Consider the following 16,997-nt stretch of genomic DNA (forward strand, 5'->3'; position numbering starts at 1 on the left):
GCCTCAGAGTGTTGCTGAAAGTGGAATTGCTCAAAAACCATTAGAAGCCAGATGGTTGGAAAGGCAAGTTTGCTTTATTTTTGGATGCCTGTCCAAAGGCCAACTCTCCCCACTGACGACCAGTGGGCAAGAGCTTTTATAGACAGAAGGAGGGAGCTACATGCAGAAACAGGAGTCAGTTCTGACAGTCATCTTGAACCTGGTCATCAGTGGTCTGACTAGCTTCATCTTGGTTGTTTTAGGTACAGTTAATCTTCAATTCCAGGGTCTATTCGTTTCTGTTTCTTTGAGGCCAATTCTCAAAATTGTGGCAGCTTGTGTCATGGCTACAGTCTAGTCATCATATAGTTAACTTCTTCCACCTGGTGGGGGAGTATCTATAAAACAGCTCACACTGTCTGCAGCCAGGGAGGGCAGAATCACAAAACAGGAATTCTTACTGGAACCACGTGGCTAAACCAAAGAGAGAGAGCATTATTCCCAAAATTGTTATGTTGAATTATGTTCAGTTTAAAAAATGGCAACCCACTCCAATATTCTTGCCTGGAGAATCCCATGGACAGAGGAGCCTGGCAGGCTACAGTCCATGGGGTTGCAGGGAGTTGGACATGACTGAGTAACTATCACTCAGTTTAAAATCTAAACTGTTGCTGTGCATGCTTGCATCAGTCGTGTCTGACTCTTTGTGACCCCATGGACTGTAACCCACCAGGTTCCTCTGTCCTTGGGATTCTACAGGCAAGCATACTAGAGTGGGTAGCTATTCCCTTCTCCAGAGGATCTTCCTGACTCAAAGATTGAGAACCTTGGTCTCCTTAATTGAAGGCAGATTCTGCATTGCTCAGATTACTGTTTGAGCCACCAGGGAAGCCCATACACACATATATAATATATGTTAAATTAATTATATTATTATGGAATCATATATTGTATGACTATTATACTGTTGTATTTTATAGTTATTGTAAGTATACTATATATGATGTTATCCTGTATATGATCACATAATAGAAATAGGTGATAGATAAATACAGAGATGAATGGAAGGATTTATTTGAAGAAATTGGTTCACACAATTGTGGAAGCTGGCCAGTCTTGAAATCTGTAAGGGGTCTAGGGATAAGATGATGCTGCCCCCCAAGTCCAAAGGCAATCTAGAAATAGAAATTCTTAGTCAGGGGTCATTGATCTTTTTTCTGAGACCTTCAACCTAGTGGATAAGATCTACTTATTTTATAGAGGTTAATCTACTTTCTCAAGTCTATTGATTTAAATGTTAATTGCAACTAAAAAATACCTTCACCCAACATTTAGACTGATGTTTAACCAAGCAACTTGGTGCTAGAGTGTAGCTGAGTTAACACATAGAATCAGCCATCACACCATGACTTGGAGACATGTTTAATGTTTTTATTTATTATTAATCTTTTTTGCACATCCCTTTGTTCTTAGAACATTATTGGTAAAATATGTAATTTATTTGGTGCCAAGTTCTGATATTGTATCTCTGCTCTGGTGAGAAAATACAGATTACTCTCTAGAAGTCTGTATTCAATCATAGGCTCAGATTGTTGGTTTTGAACTAACATTTGCTTAAGCAGTGACCCAGTGGTCTGACTCATTTCCTTTTTCATTTGACAACCTCCCAGGAGTTGACGTGGAGAAGGCAATGGCAACCCACTCCAGTACTCTTGCCTGGAAAATCCCATGGACCAAGGAGCCTGGTAGGCTGCAGTCCATGGGGTCATGAAGAGTCGATCATGACGTAGCAACTTCACTTTCACTTTTCACTTTTCACTTTCATGTATTGGAGAAGGAAATGGCAACCCACTCCAGTGTTCTTGCATGGAGAATCCCAGGGACGGGGGAGCCTCGTGGGCTGCCGTCTATGGGGTCGCACAGAGTCGGACACAACTGAAGCGACTTAGCAGCAGCAGCAGCAGGAGTTGACAACCTTCAGCTCCACCCCACCCCCACATCCTCAGGTTCAGAGTCAGAGGAACCTCATCTGTTTTCAAAGACCCATTGTGCATCCACACTTGATTTCAGGGTGCACATCAAACCTTTCACATGGCAGCCCTCAAATTTTCCAGAACTTGATCATTAATGGAGGCTTAAGAATGAAAAATGTTTCTTGCTCTAATGGGACCTCAAGAGCATTTGTTGTTGTTGTTGTGTAGTTCAGTCGTTAAGTCATGTCCAACTCTGCGACTCCATGAACTGCAGCACACCCTGCTCCTCTGTCCTCTACTGTCTCCTGGAGTTTGCTCAGATTCAGGTCTATTGAGTTCAAGAGCATGTAGAGATGGCTGAATCAATTAGACTAGCTAAAGTCAGTATCTGTATAGTTATTTGTTCCATTTATGTTAATACTTATTCACTTTGTACTAATATTCATATTCATTCAAAGTGACAAAAGATACTCTGTCAAATGTATTCACTTTGACACTGACCTTGAAATTGAAAGATCATGCTCATGTTGAGAAACTCCATCATTTATAAGCATCATGCAAATTGAAACTAATGTCTGGGTTTACATGTATTACCAGTACACTGTAAGTCATACTTAAAGCTACATGTGTGTGTGCTCAGTTGCTAAGTCATGTGCCACTCTTTGTGACCTTGTGGAAATGTAGCCCACCAGGTTCCTCTATCCATGGGATTTCCCAGGCAAGAATACTGGAGCCAGGTTGCCATTTCCTTGTCCAGCTGATCTTCCCAACTCAGGGATGGAACCTGCGTCTCCTGCGTTGCAAGCAGATTCTTTACGACTGAGCAACCTGGGAAGGCCAACATAGGGCTACACTAGTTGCTAATTTGCATTTTCTGAACAAATTCACTTTTTAACTTTACATATGATTTTGAATATGCTGGAAAGATTGATTATCCTTCTGATGAAAACATACATCTTTTCTTAAGGAGGTTTGAGATCCAGGGATTAGATTCAATTCCTCATTTCCTGTGTCTCATGTTGTAAATATTTTGAAGATCCAGACTTTAGAGCTCGGAATTGGAGAGCCCACAAAACATGGCACGTATTGCTCATTTTGCCATTAACTTCTGTGCTTTGTGTTTGACTGGGATGCTAGGGAGAGTCCTCACCACCTTTGCTTAGAAATGTGGCTGTAAAGGTCAAAACAAAACTATACCACTTGCCACATGGTTCACAGGAGATGACCTTTGATTTCTTCTTATTTGTAGCTGTTTTGACTCATTTCATTCCAGTTCCCTGGAGATCTACCTGCAACATTGTTGAAGTAAATCAACTCAAATCTTCAACAGTCTTATACCAGGGATCTTACTTTGTTCCCAGACCTGATTTTTCTCTGCTCTCCCTCCTTGCCTCTATTTGATCTCAGCTTCCAAGTGCCAGTACTAGTAATTTGTCCAGTGATTGGAGTATTTCCCTTATATCCCATCCTAGAATCGAGGGCCCTACCGGCTACTGCTAGACTTTCCTGAGGCTGACTTTGTTCTTTCCTGGTCTTCCATCATGACCAAGTTTCCCATTCTTCCTTAAGAGTACCTGTTAAAGTTTGACTCATATTGTCCAAAAGATATGTTCGAACCCTAATCACTCATTCCTCAGAATCTGACCTTATTTGGAAATAGAGTTATTGCAGATGTAATTAAAATGAATGAGTTCATACCGGAGTAGGGTAGGCTCTTAATCCAATATGTCTGGTGTCCTTATGAAAAGCCAGAAGACACAGAGACAAAGAAGAAGACCATGTGATGGCAAAGGCAGAGACTGAACTTGGAATCATGCACTTGCGAGTGAGGGAGCACCAAGGATTGCCAGCAAACCTTCAGAAGCTAGGAAAAGGCAAAGAAGGATGCCCCTGTAGGTTCAAGACGACACATGTCCCTGCTGGCACCTTGATTTGGGGTTTCTGGCCTTCTTTATTATTAGATGAGAAATTCCTGTTCTTTTTAAGCCACTCAGCTTGTGGCACTTTGTTATGACTGCCCTAGGGAACTAATACAGAACCTCAGTAGATACCTTGTTCTAAATCCTTTCTTCTCTCTTTGGGTTTACCTGAAAAGAAACCAGTCATTTCCCAGTCCCACAGGACCTTTCGCTTGTCATAGATGGAACCTCTCATGTCAGCATCACAGGTCACATTGCTTCTCCTGACTTGTCTTGTAGTCTAGTCATCTAGCTCATCGGACTCTAAGGTCCAACCTTATCCCAAAGCAAACAAGTGCTGCCTAGCTGCTGACATTGTTATAGATTCTAAAGCCAGAATGCAACTTGTGCTCTTCTCAGAAGATGGTGGTCCGTGTTACGGACTGAAGGTGCCCCCACTTCTCAAAGTCATATGTTGAAGTCCAAGCCCCAGTGTGATGGTATTCGGAGATGGAGCCTTTGGGAGATAGTTAGGGTTAGATAAGATCATGGGGGTGGAGCCCTCATGATGGGATTAATTCCCTTGTATTAATAAGAAGAGACACCAGAGACCTTGCTCTCTCTTCCTCCCAATGCCCGCCATGTAAACACAAACGAGATCATGTGAGCACACACCCAAGATGATGACCACTTACAAACAAAGGGAAGCCTCACAATGAAACCTACTTTGAAGTGAAAGGGAAAATGTTAGTCACTTACAGTTAGACTTACTGTACATTTATACACATACATACACACACACATACATATGCACTATATGTGTGTGTGTGTGTGTGTTAGTTGCTCAGTAGTGTCTGACTCTTTGCAACCTCATGGACTATAACCCGTGAGGTTCCTCTGTCTATGGGATTCTCCAGGTAAGAGTACTGGAGTGGGTAGCCATTCCCTTCTCCAGGGGATCTTCCTGACCCAGGGATCAAACCCAGGACTCCACATTGCGGGTAGATTCTTTATCATTTGAGCCACCAGGGAAGCCACCACCGAAACCTACCTTGCCAGTGCCGTATTCTTGGACATCGTAGCTTCCAGAACTATGACGAGTGCATTTCTGTTCCAGCTGCTCAGCCTGTGGTATTTTCTTACGGCAACCCAACCTGACAAACACAGTGCATGTGTTTGTGCTCTGATTTTCAAGACTGTATGCTTCAAACACAGCCAGCACAACACAGACTGCCACTGGCTTCAGTCACTCTGTTCGTTTTCTAGGGGGCTGCCACAACAAATTACCATAATCATGATTACTTAAAACAATAGAAACGTACTTTCTCACAGTTCTAGAGGCCAGATGTCTAAAATTAAAGTGCTAGCAAGGCCATGCTCCCTCCAAAGGCTCAAGGGGAGTATCTCTCTTTGTCTCTTCCAGCTTCTGGTGGACCCAGGCATCTTTGGCTTGTAGCTATACATAGCTCTAATCAATGCCTTCATCCTCATATGGTTCTCTTCTTCTCTCTTTTATTCTGTTTTATTTTATTTTACTCTATTTTATTTAATGTTGGACATTGCCTCCATCTTTTTTTTTCCTTGATCATGCCACATGGCATGTGGGACTTTACTTCTTCAGCCAGGGATTGAACCCACATCCCCTGCATCAGAAGCCTGGAGTCTTAACCACTGGACCGCCAAGAAAGTCCCTCCTGGGGACTTTTATAAGGACACTTACCATTAGCTTCAGAACCCATCCAGATAGTACAGAATGATCTTATCTTGTGATTCTTAATTACAACTGCAAAGACTCTCTCTTAACAAGGTTCCAATGTGGACATATCTTTGGAGGGATCAGATTTAGCCCACGATAGATGACTGAGTAACCTAGGAAAAAACCCCACAATGATAAATTATATTAGAAACAAAACTGGCAAAAGAAAATTCAAAAATGATGTATGTGGGTTTCAGGCTATCACCTCATACTTTGCGTTCCTGAAGATTTAAGCCACTGGAGTTTCCATCTGGCTGGAAAGAAAATAACTGCGAAGCTACTGGGCTAGAAACTTAGTATTTAATTTCCTACCTAGTGACAGGCTAAATTACAAAAGATTGCAAGGCATTTTATGTACCCTTGCCTTCCCTGCTTTGCTGCAATTTAACTTTGGCAATTTACATTTACAGTGTTCAGCCAATTAAACGTCTCTTATCAACTTAAGGCATTTATAGCAGGAAGGCAACACACAATTAAAGTTCTATCAGCTAGTCAGCTCCCATATGTGCTCCAGTGCTCGCTCTCAATCTGTTTCCACAGTTTCTTTTCGTACCGGAGGCCTTTTCCTGTGGTTGATCAGTCTGTCTGCAAAGTGAGGGCTTAGTGGAGAGAGTTGTACAGTTAGCACAAATGGCAAAGGAGGGAGAAATAATGGAGCCAGACAAAGCAAAACAAAGAATCCTAGCAGAAGCATTTCACAGTCATGATCAATAAGTGTTGCATTGATATTAACTAAGCTTAATCATTCTGTATGATAGTCACCATATATCAGAAAGGTATGGAAAAATTATTAACCTTATCTTACACATAATTAAACTAACAACAGGTTACAGAGGATTAAACAATGAGAGAATACTTTTTCAAGACCCTAAAGTTTATAAAGGCTTCCCAGGTGGCTCAGTGGTAAAGAATCAGTCCACCAATGCAGGAGACACAGGTTCAATCTCTAGGTTGGGAAGATCCCCTGGCAGAGAAAATGGAATCCACTCCAGCATTCTTGCCTGGAAAATCCCATGGATAGAGGACCCTGGCGGGCTCCATGGGGTCACAAAGAGTTAGACATAACTGGGCATACATGCACACCCTTTATAAGTGTTCCACCAAAATAAACCAGGTATTTACATAAATAAATAAATTTATTTATATAACTTTATTTAAATGAAATAGATGAAAATTTAGACAATTTTATCTATAAAGACACTCCCCAAAGGAGGTATGTTTCCAAAATATTTTAAGCAAAGGAAACATCATTTAAGCTTAGAGCCGCCAAAAGGAGGTAACCTAAAAATAACACTGGTTAGGTTGAAGTTTGCTAAAAATAAGTTTTGGTTCTTAAAAAAACAATATTATCAGTCTTTGACAATCCTTTTTAAAATAAAAAAAAAAACAGTTATAAAGGAAAAATGACAAACTTCTGTTTGATGGCATTTGGCAAACAAGGATTTTGACTGAGATAGGAAAAACATCCAAATGTGTAAACTGAAGATCAAAGTCAACACTGTTGGTCTTGAGATTGACTTCGACTTGGGCCAAGAGCTTGACATTTTGTGAGCTTGAAAAGCCAAAAATGATTAAAAAAAAAAATCAAAGGAAGAGAGAAATCTGGATAATCAAGTCAGTTCATCCATGCTGTCTACAGCTTGCATTCCAATTTCATTTAACACGCACCCTAAGCTACCGACAAACTTCTTTGTGGATACAGCAGGAATCCCAAGAACTGGGTGTCTACAATATTTGCTTTGCATGAGCACTTGAATCAAGACACTAAAGGCGCACGCGCGCGCACACACACACACACACACACACACACACACACAAAGTTTCCCTGTTCAATTTCTCAAAACATGATCAAATGTCTCCAGCTCCTCTCAAAAGTCTTTCAAAGGTGCTCCAAAATTCTTTCCCCTGAAAAGTATTCCTCCAGCTTCTGATTCTTTGAAGTAATAATTGGGAGGAATCATGAAGAGTAACATCCTATGTAGGCTCAGTCGCTTCAGTTGTGTCCATTCTTTGCAACCTGATGGACTATAGCCCGCCAGGCTCCTCTGTCCATGTGACCCTCCAGGTGAGAATACTGGAGTGAGTTGTCATGGCCGCTTCCAGGGAGTCTTCCTGATCCAGGGATTAAACCTGTGTCTCCTGCGTCTCCTGCATTGTAAGGAGATTCTTTACCGCTGAGCCACTGAGGAAGCCCCAGCATCCCATATAAGTAAATAAAATTTCCAGCAAGTGGTGTCTATACTTCTTAACTTAATAGTCATTTAGAAAAATGCATACTATCTATGTAACCCCATTTGTAGTTGGTTACATAGACATACGGTTACATAATATTGCCTTCAGATTTGTACGGGATCTGCTGCATTGGTTATGCACTGCACAACTCCAGGGAGCACCATTCTTGTAGACCACAGCATAAATGATGCCTCTGGGGAAATTCAGGTAGTCCGACTCCAACCCCTTGTTTCCTTCCACACACATAACATAGCAGCTCAGAAACCCCCTTTTCCAGTAATGTAGACTTTCTGAGGTATGTTGGTTGTCTGTATATATAAAAATTGCTCTAACAATGCAGTTTCTGATAACAGAATTTATAATAGTCCTGATACACACAAGCAAATATTTGAATGTTCCTATTTTCATGGCAGGGTTCGCCCACCCACTACTGCTCCATCCTTATTTTGCAGTTTCATCACCAGATCTCTTTGTTGTTATTCAGTTGCTCAGTTGCATCTGACTCTTTGTGACCCCATGGACTGCAGCACTCCAGGCTTCCCTGACCTTCACCATCTCCTGGAGCTTGCTCAAACTCATGTCCATTGAGTTGGTGATGCCATCCAACCATCTCATCCTCTGTCATCTCCTTCTCCTCCTGCCTTCAATCTTTCCTAGCATCAGGATCTTTTCTAGTGAGTTGGCTCTTCGCATTAGGTGGTCAAAGTATTGGAGCTTCAGCTTCAGCATCAGTCTTTCCAATGAATACTCAGGATTGATTTCCTTTAGGATGGACTGGTTGGATCTCTTTGCTGTCCAAGGGACTCTCAAAAGTCTTTTCCAACACCACAGTTCAAAAGCGTCAATTCCTTGGAGCTCAGACTTCCTTATGGTCCATCTGTCACATCCATACTTGACTACTGGGAAAACCATAGCTTTGACTATATGGACCTTTTTTGGCAAAGAAATGCCTCTGCATTTTAATACACTGTCTAAGTTTATCATAGCTTTTCTTCCAAGGATCAAGTGTTTTTTAATTTCATGGCTGCAGTTACATCTGCAGTGATTTTGGAGCCCAAGAAAATAAAGTCTGTCACTGTTTCCATTGTTTACCCATCTATTTGCCATGAAGTGATGGGACCAGATGCCATGATCTTAGTTTTCTGAATGTTGAGTTTTAAGTCAGCTTTTTCACTCTCCTCTTTCACTTTCATCAGGAGGCTTTTTAGTTCCTCTTCACTTTCTGCCATAAGGGTGGTGTCATCTGCATATCTGAGGTTATTGACATTTCTCCCAGCAATCTTGATTGCAGCCTGTGCTTCATCCAGCCCGTCATTTCTCATGATGTACTCTGCATGTAAGTTAAATAAACAGGTTGACAATATACAGCCTTGATGTACTCCTTTCTCAATTTGGAACCAGTCTGTTGTTCCACATCTGGTTCTAACTGTTTCTTCTTGACCTGCATACAGGTTTCTCAGGAGACAGGTCAGGTGGTCTGGTATTCCCATCTCTTTAAAGAATTTCCACAGTTTGTTGTGATCCACCTAGTTAAAAGCTTTAGCATAGTCAATGAAGCAGAAGTAGATGTTTTTCTGGAATTCGCTTGCTCTTTCTGTGATCCAACGGATCATAGAACAGACAGACTTCTAGTGACTGTCAATCCAATATCTTGTAACATGGAGAGTGTTCCATACTTTTTGTTCCTCACTCTCTCCTTTATTATACTTTCTTGAAAGTTCATTGCTTATAGGAGAAATACCTACAATTTCTCATAGAATAGGAAATATTTTTGCCAACTGCATAAATTTCAAGTTACCTTGTATTCCTGAAAACTCTGAAACATATCTGTTTTCAAATCTTCCACACCCTGAGAGTGTAACACACAATTTTTACCTTCTCTCAGGGATCACCTAGCTATCCAAGGTATTTATGTATTACATTAGTCAGCCACTACTGCAGTAAAACTACATAAGAAATGACCTCAAAATCTCGGTGGCCTACAACACTTATTTCTCTCACTCGTGGGGCAGGGGGACAGCTGAGAGGGTTCTGCTTCGGGCTGTGAGTCAGCATCAGGTCTGTTCCATGTGTCTTCTCATCCTGGGATCAGCAGTTTCTCTGGGCACATTCTTTTCCACCATATGGCAGAAGCCCAGGCAAGCAAATCAAGCTGAGCAAACACATTTAAAGCTTCAGATTGGACATGAGTTCCACCCAACTTCGTTGGCCCAAAGCAAGGTGACAGCAGTAGAATGGAGAAGTACACTCTGTTTCAAAAGGGAGCCGAAAGAAAAGTGAAAGTGTTGGTCACTCAGTTGTGCCTGCTGTCTGTGACCCCATGGACTATAACCCACCAGACTCCTCTGCCCATGGGATTCTCCAGGCAAGAATACTGGAGTGGGTTGTCATTTCCTCTTCCAGGCGGTATTCCAGACCCAGGAATGAAACCTGGGTCTCCTGCATTGCAGGCAGATTCTCTACCATCTGAGCCACCAGGGAAGCCCCTGCAACATCATAAGGCAAAGGGGTGTGATCACTGTGGTGGTTCTATTAGAGGCAGGAAGTGAAAAATAATCCACTATGAACAATAATCCAGTGTGGACAATAATCCAGTTCCACAAGAGTAGGATTGCTGGATCATGTGGTAACTCTGTTTTTAGTTTTTAAGGAAACTCTATACTGTACAACATACTGGCTACACTTTTCCACTCTAACTTTTAATATTTTTCTTCTCATTCTTTGCAAATGACTTCTATCAAGTAATCTCTCTGATGGAATCTTAAATCTTTTCTGTCATTTACAGGAGTTGAAGTTGATTGGACTGGATATTCCACACTTTGCTGCAGACCTTCCACTGAACCGATGTAAAAATCGTTACACAAACATCCTACCATGTAAGACGGTCAATAATGCTGATCCTGCTCTTGTCTTCCAAAGGCTGAAGGGCTGTTATGGCAGATGAATCAGTTCCACCAACCTCTAGCCAGGCCAGGAATGATCTGTATCCTCAAAGCCATGTCTGCAATTGCATTGATTGCATTGGTGCTTTGACATCATTAGATCTTGTGTGTAGGAAGATTTAATTATCATGCTTTTAAACAAATTGTATCTGAACAGAAAAAACTGACCCTTTGACCCTCAGATCAAAACGTCTTAGCCAAATAAGGGATAAGATAAATTGTGCTCATAACCTATTTTCAATCAATTCATTGACAGTGGAAGGAGGCAAATAGAAAGGAAATGCAAGGTGTGAAAAAGGCTCCTTTCTTACTTCTGGCAAATTCTGCTCTTCCTTAGGATTTTGCAGTAAAAGCAACATTCAAAGAAAAAGTAACACAAAGTACTTAATAGGACCATTAAAACACATTCTAATATAAATTTAACATTATTCTCTGCTACACTCTAGTAGGGGCTGGGAAAGAAGGGAAAAGTGAAAACCTTTACAAAGAGAAGCCTCCTTCATGAGGGTTTTTGACAAAATTAGGTAGGAACTGTGGAAAACTCTGAAAGAGATGGGAATACCAGACCATCTGACCTGCCTCTTGAGAAACCTATATTCAGGTCAGGAAGCAACAGTTAGGACCGGACATGGAACAACAGACTGGTTCCAAATAGGAAAAGGAGTACGTCAAGGCTGTATATTGTCACCTTGCTTATTTAACTTACATGCAGAGTACATCATGAGAAACGCTGGGCTGGAAGAAACACAAGCTGGAATCAAGATTGCCGGGAGAAATATCAATAACCTCAGATATGCAGATGACACCACCCTTATGGCAGAAAGTGAAGAAGAACTAAAAAGCCTCTTGATGAAAGTGAAAGTGGAGAGTGAAAAAGTTGGCTTAAAACTCAGCATTCAGAAAGCAAAGATCATGGCATCTGGTCCCATCACTTCATGGGAAATAGATGGGGAAACAGTGGAAACAGTATCAGACTTTATTTATTTGGGCTCCAAAATCACTGCAGATGGTGATTGCATCCATGAAATTAAAAGACACTTACTCCTTGGAAGGAAAGTTATGACCAACCTAGATAGCATATTAAAAAGCAGAGACATTTCTTTGCCAACAAAGGTCTATCTAGTCAAGGCTATGGTTTTCACAGTAGTCATGTATGGATGCGAGAGTTGGACTGTGAAGAAAGCTGAGCACCAAAGAATTGATGCTTTTGAACTGTGGTGTTGGAGAAGACTCTTGAGAGTCCCTTGGACAGCAAGGAGATCCAACCAGTCCATTCTAAAGGAGATCAGTCCTGGGTGCTTTGCAAGGAGTGATGCTAAAGCTGAAACTCCAGTACTTTGGCCACCTCATGTGAAGAGTTGACTCATTGGAAAAGACTCTGATGCTGGGAGGGATTGGGGGCAGGAGGAGAAGGGGACGACAGAGGATGAGATGGCTGGATGGCATCACTGACTCAATGGACGTGAGTCTGAGTGAACTCCAGGAGTTAGTGATGGACAGGGAGGCCTGGCGTGCTGCAGTTCATGGGGTTGCAAAGAGTCAGACATGACTGAGCGACTGAACTGAACTGAACTGAATATTATTATGAGCTTCCCTGGTGGCTCAGTGGTAAAGAACCTGCCTGCAATGCAGGAGCTGTAGGAGCTGCAGGTTCGATCCCAGGGTCAGGAAGATCCCCTGGAGGAGGGCATGACAACCCACTCCAGTATTCTTGCCTGGAGAATCTCATGGACAGAGGAGCCTGGAAGGCTGCACAGTCCATGGGGTTGCACAGAGTCAGACAAGACTGAAGCGACTTAGCACAGCACAGCACAATATTATCATATAACACTTTCTGTCTGTATGCATTTCAGGATTTATTATCTTCATTTGAAGTCCATTTACAAAAAATCCATCAACACCATCTTCTTTTCTCTAGGCTTCCCAGAGATAGTGAATTCTATGGATATCCCTGAAAGTGAAAGTGAAAGTTGCTCAGTCATGTCCGACACTTTGCTTCTCCATGGACTGTGGAATTCCCCAGGCCAGAATACTGGAGTGGGTAGCTTTTCCCTTCTCCAGGGCATCCTCGCAACCCAGGGACCAAACCCAGGTCTCCCTCATTGCAGGCAGATTCTTTACCAGCTGAGCCACAAGGGAAGCCCAAGAATACTGGAGTGGGTAGCCTATCCCTTCTCCAGTGGATCTTCCCAACCCAGGAATCAAACTGGGTCCCCTGCATTACAGGCAGATTCTTTACCAGCTGAGCTACCAGGGAAGACTTGAGTGAAATGGAAATCCTAGGTTTAGGTTACATTCGATAGCCTTCACACAACCCACCAGATATTTTAGTTCCTCTACATATTCTCCACAATTCCCTGCAAATCTAGAGACCACTCTTTTAAGAACAGGAAGGCTGATGGGGAGGAAATAGTGGTTGGGAGATATTTATATATTTATTTAAACAAGAAACTAAGATTGAGATATGGCTAAAATATAAAGCTAAAATAAACTTTACTTACCCTATAACTGACCAATTTAACTTGATTTGGGGTACAAATATTGAGTATAGAATTGTCTTGACAAGTCTTCATTACACTCTGAATGTTTTTCTTTTTTTCTCTTTTGTTTTGTATCTGTTAATCCCAAGCTCCTAATTTATCCCCCATCCCCCACCCCACTCATTTCCCCTTTGGTAACCATAAACTTATTTTTTATATCTGTGAGTCCATTTCTGTGTTATAAATAAGTTCATTTGCATCATTTTTTTTAGATTCTACATAGAAGTGATATATGATATTTGTCTCCTTTTGTCTGACTGACTTCATTTAGTGTGGTCATCCCTAGTCCATCTAAGTTGCTGCAAGTGGAATTATTTCATTCCTTTTTATGCCTGAGTGCTATTCCATTGTGTATGTTTACCACATCTTCTTTCTCCATTCATCCGTTGATAGCCACTGAGGTTGTCTCCAGGTCTTGGCTACTGTTAGTACTGCTGCACTGAACGCTAGGGTGCATGCATCTTTTCAAACTAAACTTTTCATCTTTTCCAGATATACACCTAGGGTGGGATCGCTGGATCACGTAGTTACTCTATGTTTAGTTTCTAAGGGCCCTCCATACTATTCTTCATAGTAACTGCACCCTTCTGCTGTGACGTTTAATATTTTTCTCCTTATTCTTTACAGATGACTTTAGCCGAGTGAGATTGATCTCCATGAATGAAGAGGAAGGTGCAGACTACATCAATGCCAACTACATTCCTGTAAGTAAAAAAAAAAAATTCCTTAAATCAGGCCTCCAAAAACAGACAAACAAACAAAACCAGGCATCCAAATTCTACCCCAGCCAGAGGAAGACTATTACAGCTGCAGAGATGAGTCGAACAGTTCAATAGAGAGTCATTCTTCACCAAGCAGTTCAACTATAAAGAACAGTTTCCATTATTCCATTTTAGAATAAAGAATGGCAGGGAGGGGAGGGAGCCCAGAGAATAATAATGTTCAAATATCTTTGAAAAGGACTAGTGAAAGTGAAAGTAGATAATTATACTAAAGATCTACTTTCCTATGCTTAAATTTCAGTGTTAATGCCGACCTGTGCTTTTAAAAGGTATCTGTATAGACACGTGATTGTTATTGTAGAAAGGTGTGGGTGTGATTTTGTAGCTTCCCAAGAAAAATGTTTAAAACCACACGGATTTGTCCAGTTAATTACTATGACTGCCTCTTTAATGGAAAAAAATTGGAGAAAACATAATATAGGTGCATGATCCTTTACCAGGTTTCTCCCCAGTAAATTCTCAGTTGCTACTCATTTGTGTGGAACAGCAATTGGTGTTGATTTTAAGGCTTTCCTGGTGGCTCAGATGGTAAAGAACCTGCCCGCAATGCAAGAAACCTGGGTTTGATCCCTGGGTCAGGAAGATCCCCTGGAGAAGGGAATGGCAACCCACTCTAGTATTCTTGCCCAGAGAATTCATGAACAGAGGAGCCTGGTGGGCTACAGTCCTTGAGGTTGCAAAGAGTTGGACATGACTGAGTGACTTTCACTTTAGCTCCTTAAGTGACAACTTTGTCTTTGTCTTCCAGGGGTACAATTCACCCCAGGAATACATCGCCACACAGGGGCCACTGCCTGAAACCAGAAATGACTTTTGGAAGATGGTCCTGCAACAGAAGTCCCAGATTATTGTCATGCTCACTCAATGTAATGAGAAGAGGAGGGTAAGTACTTTCAATCCTTTGAAAGTAAAGAATTCAGTCTCACTTAGCAGTAAAACCTGCACCAGCCACTGCCAGGGAATGTGCTCACTGTTGGTGGGGAAGGGAGGCTTAGAAGGGAGGGGACATATGTGTACCTGTGACTGATTCACGTTGCTTTATGGCTGAAGCCAATACCATATTCTAAAGCAATTATCCTCCAATTAAAATGTTAAAAAGTGGGTGGGTGTAATTTTATAGGCTTCCCAAGAAAAATGTTTAAAATCATATGGGTTTATGCAGTTAGTTACTATGATGGCCCCTTTGATGGAAAAAAAAGGAGAAAACATTACATAGGTGTATGTTCCCCTTGCTTCATTCTTTATCCTCACAGTAATCCTATACGATTCTTCAGAGGCGAGTCATTTGCTTTCTCTAAATGATCACTGACTGTTTCTTCCCAGCCTGTTGGTCTTAAAAGGTTATGCTATTGCCCCCCTCAGGTGAAATGTGATCATTACTGGCCATTTACAGAAGAGCCCATAGCATATGGTGACATCACGGTGGAGATGATGTCGGAGGAAGAGCAGGACGACTGGGCTTGTAGACATTTCCGGATCAACTACGTAAGTCACGGAGCAGGGTTTCAGGGGCCATCCCCACGCTGAGGGAATCCCCAGGGTCAGGAAGCCCATCCTCCTTCATGGGAGACTGTGAGTGCTTTAGACTTGGTGACGCTGCTTCCTCCAAGAGAAAAATGCCACATACAATGTGCTTGTTTCCCATCTCCCGGAGGGTGATGTGGATAAGATGCTTGGTCCAGACAGCCGGAGGGCATGGAATCAGAAGGCTGCACTGTTCCGTCTCAGATTCACCCAGGGTAATAGAAGACATGGTGACCCACGGCTCACCAACATGACGAAGGAAAGGAGTGTTGCCACTACTTATACTATGTATGAGTATAAGGAGGATATGCAAAATAAGGATATACTTACATTATAAATTAAAATGTAATTTTAGAGGTAGTGGTTTGGGTTTTGTTTGGCTTTGTTTCTTATTGTGTTGTAGTTTGGTTTTTCTTATTTCAAAGGTACTTCTGGACCTTATTAATCATGGTTCCATGGCTCTTTTGAAATGCTGTTGATTTCTGGTGGTTAGGATGTCAGAAATGTCTATTTTTCCTGAAGGCAGACTTTTGAGCTCAAGCTGAATGTTGGTGTACCAGGCTAGGTGCTGACATCAATCACAGTCATCCTGGTTCCTTCCTTATGGCTCCTTCACAGAGAGCAGTTCTAAACATAGGAGGGAAGTTTTACTAGTACTGTGTTCTCCAGTGGAGTGTGCTCTCTGTTGAAGACAAACAGTAGGAAATGCCTCATTAAAACTCACTTCTCTGCTTAGAAACAACCCTTCCTCACAGTATGGATCAGGGGATGAACAAAAAGAGGCTGCTTTGTGAAACCTTTGCGCTAAGAATGAGTTTTGCCTTTTAAAAGTTGGAAAAAATTAAAGGAAGAATACTATTTCACAAGAAATAATATATGGAAATTATATAATTAAAATACCAATGTCCATAAGTAACATTTTATTGAAACATAGCCACAAACTTGTTTACTGATTTTCTATGACTATTTCTGTCCTACATCAGGCTTGAATAGTTGCAGCAGAGACTGTATGATCCACAGAATCTAAAATATCTGTTTGCCCTTTGCAGGAAATGCTTGCTGACCTTTTAATATAGACAATGGAAACAATGTTACAATATAACATAAGCCCTCAAGAACTCACCATTTATTGATATTTACAAGAAACAAATCACTTCTTAACCGCTAGCAGTTAACAACGGCTTTAGCTGCATTAAGAATGTAGGCAGATCCCAGTGTAACTGCTCCATGCTGTTCCATCTCTTTGAAATGCTCATCTCCTCCCGTTCTCTAAGAACATCACTACTCAAGAGTGTCCGCTCAAATGTCATCTCTTTATCAAGCTTTCCCTAGTCTTAAGAGACCCTTCTCCCTTTCCTCCCCTGCTCTAAT

At 41.6% G+C, this 16,997-nt stretch overlaps 1 protein-coding gene and 1 long non-coding RNA gene across 2 annotated transcripts in view; one reads left to right on the forward strand and one right to left on the reverse strand.

The window, feature by feature from the left end:
• The window catches only part of PTPRO (protein tyrosine phosphatase receptor type O), a 265,891-nt gene that overhangs the window by 232,619 nt on the left and 16,275 nt on the right, over positions 1 to 16,997 (forward strand). Inside the window, exons 20-23 of the mRNA XM_055571060.1 lie at positions 10,624 to 10,714; positions 13,948 to 14,024; positions 14,851 to 14,985; positions 15,465 to 15,587. Coding sequence (XP_055427035.1) covers positions 10,624 to 10,714; positions 13,948 to 14,024; positions 14,851 to 14,985; positions 15,465 to 15,587 — 426 coding nt within the window. The remainder of the gene's footprint in view (positions 1 to 10,623; positions 10,715 to 13,947; positions 14,025 to 14,850; positions 14,986 to 15,464; positions 15,588 to 16,997) is intronic.
• LOC129645723 (uncharacterized) lies at positions 97 to 5,683 on the reverse strand. The gene is made up of 3 exons (XR_008711479.1): positions 5,571 to 5,683; positions 4,902 to 5,120; positions 97 to 453 (listed from the first exon to the last, which is right to left on the reverse strand). It is a non-coding gene; the product is annotated as an uncharacterized LOC129645723 (long non-coding RNA).

Source organism: Bubalus kerabau, chromosome 1, assembly GCF_029407905.1.
Source record: "Bubalus kerabau isolate K-KA32 ecotype Philippines breed swamp buffalo chromosome 1, PCC_UOA_SB_1v2, whole genome shotgun sequence".
Taxonomy (NCBI): domain Eukaryota; kingdom Metazoa; phylum Chordata; class Mammalia; order Artiodactyla; family Bovidae; genus Bubalus; species Bubalus kerabau.